The sequence below is a fragment of the Crassostrea angulata genome, chromosome 5 (assembly GCF_025612915.1).
Source record: "Crassostrea angulata isolate pt1a10 chromosome 5, ASM2561291v2, whole genome shotgun sequence".
Classification (NCBI taxonomy): domain Eukaryota; kingdom Metazoa; phylum Mollusca; class Bivalvia; order Ostreida; family Ostreidae; genus Magallana; species Magallana angulata.
This window is the reverse complement of record NC_069115.1, coordinates 28,153,834-28,163,405: the sequence shown is the minus strand read 5'-3', so window position 1 is coordinate 28,163,405 and position 9,572 is coordinate 28,153,834. Positions and strand designations below refer to the sequence as shown.

The 9,572-nt window shown below is 31.5% G+C and overlaps 2 protein-coding genes across 3 annotated transcripts; one reads left to right on the top strand and one right to left on the bottom strand.

Moving 5' to 3' along the window:
* Window positions 1–305: 305 nt before the first annotated feature.
* Window positions 306–1,591, top strand: LOC128185697 (uncharacterized). The gene is made up of 2 exons (XM_052855325.1): window positions 306–393; window positions 1,025–1,591. Exons 1-2 carry the CDS (start codon window positions 391–393, stop codon window positions 1,448–1,450), a joined length of 429 nt encoding a protein of 142 aa, XP_052711285.1. The 5' UTR covers window positions 306–390; the 3' UTR covers window positions 1,451–1,591.
* A 4,942-nt stretch (window positions 1,592–6,533) lies between these two features.
* On the bottom strand, window positions 6,534–8,389 carry LOC128185855 (uncharacterized). Of its 2 annotated transcripts, none has more exons than XR_008243849.1 (2): window positions 7,776–8,164; window positions 6,534–6,830 (listed from the first exon to the last, which is right to left on the bottom strand). XR_008243849.1 is itself a non-coding variant. In XM_052855527.1 (2 exons), exons 1-2 carry the CDS (start codon window positions 8,271–8,273, stop codon window positions 6,727–6,729), a joined length of 348 nt encoding a protein of 115 aa, XP_052711487.1. In that variant the 5' UTR covers window positions 8,274–8,389; the 3' UTR covers window positions 6,534–6,726. The 2 variants fall into 2 exon arrangements, 1 of the variants encoding a protein (XP_052711487.1); XM_052855527.1 differs by having other exon boundaries at window positions 8,030–8,389.
* Between the last annotated feature and the right edge of the window lie 1,183 nt (window positions 8,390–9,572).

Sequence of the window (9,572 nt, the reverse complement as noted above, 5' to 3'; positions counted from 1 at the left end):
TCTATTCAATCAAACTTTCACCCCATACTAAGACAGTTTCCTTTTCGAAAAAAATGAAAGCTATCTATTGGCTAATGAATTTCAATGAAATCTTTTTCGTTCCTAGAAAGATGAATTCTGCAAAATAGACATAAGTTAATGCAATTTGTATACAAAGAGGCTGATGGTGCCCGTGCAGAAATTGAATTAAAGTCTTGTCTTAATTGTTTTCATTGGTAATGGCTCCCTGGTTTTACCTGACAGGTGTGTCAAAAGTGCGTGGCGAGTTGATGTTAAAAAAAATTAATTACAATAACTTCGTACATCCCGTATGTAAATTTCAGATTTTTAGTATAAAACTGGAAAGACTGCGGCAAAATTGTGTAAGTTTACAAGCGAACATCAGACAAAATGGTAAGTGTTGGAATTTTTTCTCCAGCGTTATTCTACCTAATCTTCGTTGTGTTGGAGTCATGCCAGAATAAGCTAAAGCTTAAATTCTTTTTTCCTATAAACACAATGTTTTAAATATTTCTAAGACCAAAGTTGACTCTTCAAAGTAAGCATCATGATTGCTTTGTACATTAGCAAGTGAAAAAAAAATCCAACTGTTGAAGAAAAAGAAACATTATATGGCTAAAATTCAGAAACAGACAAGATTTTACGGTGTTTGTAATCCTTAAATTGTTTTTTTTTTAAATTCAAGCTCTTCACTCAATAATATCAGTTACATGTATATGTAGTGAAAAATTTACACATTTTAAGTCTTATACCGTACGAAACTGAAATACAAAACAACTATTTAAACCTTATGCCAACAACGTTCCATAAAATAGTAATCTATTTAACAATACCAATGATATTCAGGAGGTTAAATAGGTATGTTGTTATAATTGTTGTTGTAAAAACAGCACGTTTCATTTTTTTGAAAATATGAAAAGATTATCCCCTATCGTCCATGCTTCTAATGATGTTCATAGAAGCTGAATAATTTCTTATGTAGACTTTAAATAAACCAAATCTTGCATTATATTTTTTTTTTCAGGGGAAGAGCGTCCGATTTTCCATCTTCGTTGTCTCCATGTGTCTATGTTTGGTGTACACATCAGGGTACATTTTCGCCGGGCGACCAAAACAACAGCAGGGACGCCAACAACAACAACTACAATATCAGGGGCGACAACAACAACAACAATCGCGAGGAGGATACCAACAAAAGCAACAACAACAACCGCGGGGCGGGCGCCAACAACGACAACCCATGCCCTTGTGTGTGATGGACTGTCTGGCCGAGTGGTTTCCTTGTGAGTACGAATGCAGGGTGGACTGGGGCAGCAATCGCCGTCAACTCAGAACCTGTACCAAAGAATGCGAGCAAGAGAGGGCGTCTTGCATGACCGGATCTTCCGATCCAGCGTGTAGCAACAATAAAGCCAACAACCAGCTTCACGTGCAGTTCAAGACCTTGTAGAATATGATCTCTCTCTGATGGAACATAGGGCAAAAATGTATTTAATTTTTGTTCTTGCGGACAAATATTCTGTTATATTTGTAGTGTTGGTCATGTGAACTTGTTTTTTTTTTTTTGAAATACAAACTTTAGAAAACTGAATTTTATATCTTTTTTTGTGTCTTATTTTTGGGTTCATAGACGTAGAGACAAGCTTCCTGCAGTTTTTTGTTACAAATTACAACGAATTAACAAACAAGGTGTGTACTTTGTCCACTGTTAATGGTTAACCGCAGAAAGAAAACCATGACAATTATACTCTAATTAATACACAGTGCAAACTCCAGCCGTTGACTGTTAATTCACAGAACTCGACGTCAACAGTTTTTTAAAAAAAATCATTCCTTCTCGGGTTTTCAGTTTAAAATAATATTTTGGGCAAAGTAGACTACATTATATATAAAAATAAATTCATCAGCACAAGAGTTTACTTCTTGCTTGGTAAGATTACTCATAAAGCACCTGGTTTTTAAAAGGAACAGGTCTGAAATATTCTATGAATAATTCGTAACCTTAAGTTGGTTTTCAAAAATGAAATATGAAGTATTAGCGAAACGCACGAAATGTGCATTTGGTGTCAAGACCTCTAGAACATATATTGTATGATGGATGCAGATGCTTGCAGAATAAATCAGTGAAGCTCGTTTAAGTAAAACAGAAATAAATTCAAAATGATTTATCAATGTTTTCGATGGGTGTTCGCAGTCTCGATAGTTTAAAATTCTTTTTATCCATTATTGTGGCTTTGTCTTAAAAGAGTGCCGTTTCAAATTAAAATTATGGAATGGTCAATATGCAAGCATACATGTATAATTACAATAAAAACTTAATGAGTTTGCTTTTGTAATTAAAATCGACAACAGTTACCGCAAAATTCATGAATTTTTTTTTTGTTTCTAGAAAAAAAATTATCAAAATTATAAAAATAAAAAATCGTTCATATAATAGACATTTTGAATTAGAGAGGATACACGATAAGCCATTTTATAATGTTCCTATCTCCGTATAAAGAAACGTTTAATCGATTGATAGTGCAAAACAAAGATACTTACACTGAACACGTCAAGTTAAGTGCGTTTTTCTACGTTTAAACAGCTAAAATTAATGTAGATATACATTTGCATAGAGTTCATATACGTCTTCCAAAATTATTTAGAAAAAAAGACAACATTAATGTTTGAAAAGATTAATAACTTTTCCGGTTCATTCTGCATATGCTGCGATGAAGTAAAATGAACAGACAACAAAGATAAAAAAAAAGTTTCGCCACTACCTTGCATTTTTCTATCACCCTTTCTTTCCGAAGGATTTTTCCATGAAAGGTTTATGGGCGAAGAACATGGAAGAGAGCGCCCTCCCCTGGGGGTGGATTGTCTTCACACCCCAACCCCATCTTCGGATATTCTTTTCATATGCTTTATAATACATGAAGTGTTTTGTGTGCATTAATGGGATGTTTACTCTTATTTTGACCGCTATGCGTCCCAGATCAAGGCGCGATTTTTTCAAACTAAAACTCAAATTTTCATCGAGGATATCAAAGTAAAAATATATTAATATCATTATAAATGTGTGTCATTTATTATGGTCTTTTGTTAAGTTATGAGGTCCGTCATAAGATTTTATTATCCAGCGGCACTTCTCTATGAATACAGGTTTTCTAGAGTTTTTAAAAATAATAAACCCAAGGGCTTTATGATAGATTTCAACACGCTCCAAAATTATCACTTCATGATGTTCAAAGAATGATTCCCTATTACTTATATTGATATTACTTCCAATTTGTACAGTTTAAAAAACATTTTAAAACCACTATATTTCATATATCATATGCTGTGTATTATTTCGAGGCGCAGCCAATACCGTTTCCGGTTATGCTGTAAGACACGCCCATTTTGTGCCACTCATCGTTAATGAAATCATTGAGCTATAGACCTCAAAATTGATTCGTAATGTTATCACAGACAAAGACAGCTGAAAATGTAAAAATAATGTTATTAAACATTGTGTTGAAAGTAAAATGGAATAAATACGGCGTCCAGCGCACACTTTCGGCTGGCTGTCATACATTGAAGGCATACCAATATGCTGTTGCATCTTCCCAAGTCAAGAGTTTCTGATTTGTCCCGCTCTACATAAACCCTTGACCGAATAGGCAGAGTTTGACGTGGTTAAACACCTCGCAGGCTGGTTGGTGTCATACAAGTTTGCATGATCCAGTAAGAAAAACGTTTTTTCAATAATCATGTTAATTGTGCATTGATCAATGTTTAACCGTTGTCAAATAAATTTGAGACGGACAAGTAAGTATTTGACTCACTGCTATCGGCTTTTAGTCCAAGTGAATCCATCTTTTTTTTTACAAATTTGATTTTATTCATGGGAGCAACCATATTGCTAAAGTGTTTCTGTTTATAATGCATTCTCTAATTGGTCTGAATAAAAGGTCACGAAAATTTAAAAATGAGAACTCTCAATAAAGAGACTAAATGATGTGGCTGAAAATATGATATCTGTATGAAGGTTATATGCTAATGACAACTCTTTACAACAATGTTCAGATAATATAAATCTTATTGAACAAAATCTTAATCATGACCTCAAAATATTAGATGAATAGTCAAAATATGGTTGTTGAAATGTAATCCACAAAAAAATAAGGCTGTTTTTTCCATTTGAAAAATGTATATCATTAATTTTTCCTAATTTATTTTTTTTGAAAATCGCCAAATAGAATATGTTACTGAATACAAACATCAAGGTATACAATTTTCTTCAATTCTAAGTTGGTCAGAACATATTGATAACATTGTAAAAAAAAAAAGCTTACAAAACTGGGGTTACTTAAAAATGCTCTTGATTATTCTGTTCCAAAATTAAGATTAGAACTATTTGATAAATCATTTATTCCTGATACTGTCAGATGATGAAATGCCCTTAGTCTTAACAGAAGAGAGGTAACCTCTATAAAAACATTTTTAAAAATGTTTATACAATGGTATGGTAAAACTTCAGAAATATCTTTCAATCTGAAAAAAGATTTTCAAAAATAACTCACACAGGATCGAGACACAACTGTATTTTTAATTCTGACATTCTGATGTAATATAATATCGAGTCCAAATTGTTCATGTGGCTTTCTAAAAGATGCATATCAATGTTTCTTTGTCTGTAAAAAAAAAAGTATGCAAAGAAACGGACTTCTTTGATAAATGAGCTATGCAATACATTATATACACGTGATAGATGTACAATTACTGTTACGAGGGATGATTCTTTGACGAATACACAAATCACTGATGTTTTCAAGACTGTAGTGAAAGTGGTCGCTTCTCAAAAAATGTTTTAAATTCATAATATTATATTATATATGAGGTATACTGTTTATTCATGTATATTGCTATGTATTTATATATATCATTGGCAATATCTATAAATTTTATTGTAAGAAGACTACCAAAGTTACTTGTATTTAAAAATAGTGTTTTATCTATTTGATTTAATCAATAAAATATGCTCAATTCAACTTCGGTTGTTTAAGATAACAACCAAACACTGCATGTCTGTCAATGGGGTCAATGAGGATGACGGTTCTAGTGAAAGGATACATTGTTAGAAGTGAGTTTGGATGAAAAAATACTTTCATGTGTTAGTTTTAACAATCAGAAGAAAAATCTAAACAAAAACAAGTTATCCTTCTTTCCTTAGAATGACTGTGTTATGAATTTTTAAAAAAAAATACTAAAAGGACTATATATGATAAGGGCCTAAAATGGCCCCCTAAAATGAACATCATCATTTCATTGTCATTCTTTGTTTTCTTAGTACAGATATGTATGTGATGTGTTTACATGATATTCATTTTGGTTCAAGTGCCCACAATTTAGAAATATGACATTGTAAAGACAACCTTTTCCCGCCATTTTTTGCATTTTTAGCGTAAAACAGCTTGTTTTCAAGCAGTTTTTCCTTCCGAAAACATAGAGTGCATTCTTGAACAAATAAAATATTTTAATCAGAGATGTATCTAGCCAAGACTGATAAGTGACTGTTCAAGCATGCGCTCTATATTTCCCATTCGTAAAAAGTTAAGAAAAAAGTCAATTTTTGGCTGATTTTGATTGAATTATAGAAATGGCGTCACTTCTGACGTCATATACTGCCAGTAAGTGCAAATAAATCAAATAAATAGATGAAAAATGTATTTTATATCAACTCTTCTAAAAAATTAGTTAACATTTTATTGTACCCGAAACACTTAAAAAATGGCAAATTATGGGGGCCAAATTGAACTCTTATCATATATAGTTCTTTGATTTTGAAATGATCATGTCTGAAAATTTTGACTTACAGACAAATCTAGAAGAGAACATGTCACTAAATTCGTAGGGACTGTGAAAATGTTGGTCATCCTTATAAGGTCTTCTTTATTCCTCGAAATTCCCAATTGAATTTGATGTGTCACTAAATATGGATTTTTAATTTTTTTTGTTTTCCACATTACTAGTAAAAATACATGTAATTCCCGATCTACCAACGATAATAAACACAGTTTTAGATTATTTGTTTTCTAGTATATTTTTGATATGAAAACTTTTGAAAATATTTTAGTGATATTTGATTATTCATGAAGTATTCTTTAACTTAATAATAAACAAACTAGTTTAGTATATCTTTTCCGTTTAAGGCTGTAACATTCACTGATATGAACAACCTTGTTGCTTTCCTTTCTTAATACATTATATATGTATAATCATCTAAGACAACATTACTAAACTCTACAAATGGTCTTTAAAATAGAACAACAAAGGAAGTATGAAAAAAAACCCATAGGTAATGGTATTGAATTTACATTAACTCAGTCGCATGACTTTCCATTAATACATGTACCTTGTATAGGTAGTTTCAAACCTGCTTCAGACTGAAAGGTTAAAATTTGATGAGTTTGGATTGTATCCAGAACTTTAAATGAGGATGAGAAAGCATATTTTCTATGGAAATACTATCAATTGAATAAAAACAAAGTACTTTTTTCATTTTTTTCTCTCCCATTTTATTGTTCCAATTGAAAATCAGCAAAAATATAACCATATGATAAATGCATAATACATAATTCCCTGAAAAATGTGTTTCTAAAAAACATTCATCTCTGTAATTTAGTGAAATATTAAGTACACAATCGTCAATGGATATTGGATTTATACAACAGATACAATAAAACGTCGATGTACACAGCATCAAAGAAAAGGAAACATGGCTTCTAGGTCCACCTCGCCCGCGAGTTGGAGGTAATGGATTGGGAATTGGAAATCGTGTTGCTGTAGTAAAGGCTCTTCAAAAGCTGTAAATAAAAGGATCAATTTTACTTCACATAATTCTGCGCTATTCATGAATTCTCAAGGTTCTTGAAAATTTTCGCTGCTTTTAATTTCGTTTTCTCGTTTATTATGTATTTTTGTTTTCTTACGCAATTGTGTTTTAAACAAATGTCAATGTTTCATTTTTATATTTCATATTCTTAACTTTTATCAATACTACAATGTACTTTTTTCGATTCTAAGATTCTAAGATTTTTTGAAAGACCAAACGTAGGTTGCTTTATCGAAAAAGTATTATGTTTTTTATGATGACATTAAATGTTTGTTAAACAAAAACTAATGTTTTCCGTGTCATCGTGAATCGTTTGTACGTTATGGGGCTTGTAATTGACATGACAGATAAAAAGATTGCCTCATTAATAAAATTAACCTCTGTTGCTTTACCAGTTTCTGCCTTCAAGTGGCTATATATATTTCTAGTGATTCATAAAAAGAAAAACTTCTATCGATGTGTGTGTTGCGTATAATCCCACGCTTTCTATTTAGTATTATCTAAATACTTATTTCTTTAAATGAATAAAAAAATACACAGAAAGATGTGAAAAAAAGATGAACAGGAAAATAAGATATGAGAAATCAAGATTTTAATTAGAGTGTTGTGAATTGAATATGGCTGTTAAAAAAAGGCTATGTGTACTTGTTAAATGGATAAATATGTGCAAAATACATTGTATAAGTATACGTTGTGCTATTATGATATAAGTACCATTAACAATGATCAACAATTTATATTTAGATGCATACTAAGTGAACACTTCTTCCAACAGACATATTTAAAACTTCGTATATTACCTTTGATTTGGTTATAATACTGTGCATTGTGCAAATGCTAAATACTAATAGTGAAAAACAGAAAAGTTACAGTTAAGTAAGAGAAAAATTGTTAATAAAAGGACAAAGACATGTACCCATCACATGCATCACAATTCCATCAGCTCTAGAAGCCAGCCCCACCCGCCGTGCTCTCCCTTCCACCAAGGTTCTGACTGGTTTAGCTCTATGTTATATTCTGGCTCCTCTACACCCGCTTCTTTTTCTTCAGTCTTAGTTTTCTTTTTGCGTGAGAGCTTTTGCTTTTTAGTAGGTCTAGTTTTGTTTCGGCGCCTAGCCTCTTTTTTACCAGCACCGCCACCATTTTGTTTAGTTGATTTTACTTCCGTACCTCCTTCGTCAGCACATTCTAATACACAGGCTTGCTTGATCATCTTGCAGTCGCGAACACAGTCAAATAACAGCTTTCTGTTTTTGGATATAGGGAATTTGCAGTCATTTGAACACTGGAAGTTCGTAGAATCACACTTGTTCAAACAAATGTCTCCCTTGGATGCAGGTTTTTTGCTTGGCGCGGACGACACTATACAGAGAATGGTGGTCACAAAGACGCTTGTTGGTGAGATGAGCTGCATTGTGATCTAAAAGAGCACCTGCAACACAGAGAGACTGTTCAATTACCACACTTAATCTTCTTACCATAAATCCTTCCCTTTTGCAACCAATACTGATTTAACATTAATTTGTTTGGATTTTTATACTTACTGAAACATTTGCATAATTTGAGGTTTAATCATAAATGGAGACATAATATACCACTTTTAAACTATGGACCTAATTATGTTTGATTTATCTGCTTTATTTACACTGTTATCACATGCCTATGGCTGTTTCTTACAACGTTAAGTTTAAGGTTCAAACCAACGCTCATTAATTATCTCTTTGCTGTCCTTTACGGCAGAAAGTGTAATCATGACTCTTAATTTTGTGGCAGTAATTAACAAGTTCTGATTCCCAAGCAAAAATTTGTTTGTAATTCTGTTTAGTTTGTAACACATTTCTATCGTAACCATTAATTCCTTTAAAATTTGAAAAAAAATATACTTCTGATGATTCGAACTGTGCAAAACATAACAAAATTAATGGGTGTAATAATAAAGTAAAATATAAAATACCTAAGAACATAAACATGGGTTTATTTATTAAAAACAATTTATAATTCTTCGTAATTTTATGTTCAAAAGTTTATAATAACCACATAATTACATTTGTATACTACAAAAAGATTGATTTTTGGATGAGACATGATCTGTCTTCGTTCGTAGGTGTATTTAACAGCTTATAAATTAAGAAATACCAACTGTAAAATATGTATGAAAATGTACTTGATTACCATTCTAGAAATAGTTTTTTTCTCTTTTGAAGAAGTCTAAAAAGTTTTGAGGACGGCTCTAATGAGACATGATACAGGTTGACCAGATGACCCAAACCCATTTAATGAATACTTTTTCTATTTTAAAAGTACTAAAACATTATGTTACAAAAATGTACATGTATTTCTATTTTCAACGGTTAATTTTTATAGTTCTGCACTTTTGTAAAAAGCAATTGGAGTTTTTTTTTAAACAATCATTATTTCTTTTTCTATGACTTTTAAATTGACTTTCTGACATGGTTTAATACGTGATTAAAATGTGCACTCTTACCTTTCCGAACACTATTATTAAATTTTAAAGATATACAGCTCGATTTATTGCAGTGCGCAAACAAACTATGTATATAGAGGTTTGAATGGTCTTTGCCATTTTTTGAACTTTAGGAATCATTTTTTGACGAAGAAATTTTTATACACTGTATATAGATATAAGTAAAATACAAATTTTAATCTAAATATTCGGAGTTTTAGTTACAACCAAATAATTAAATACCAAATA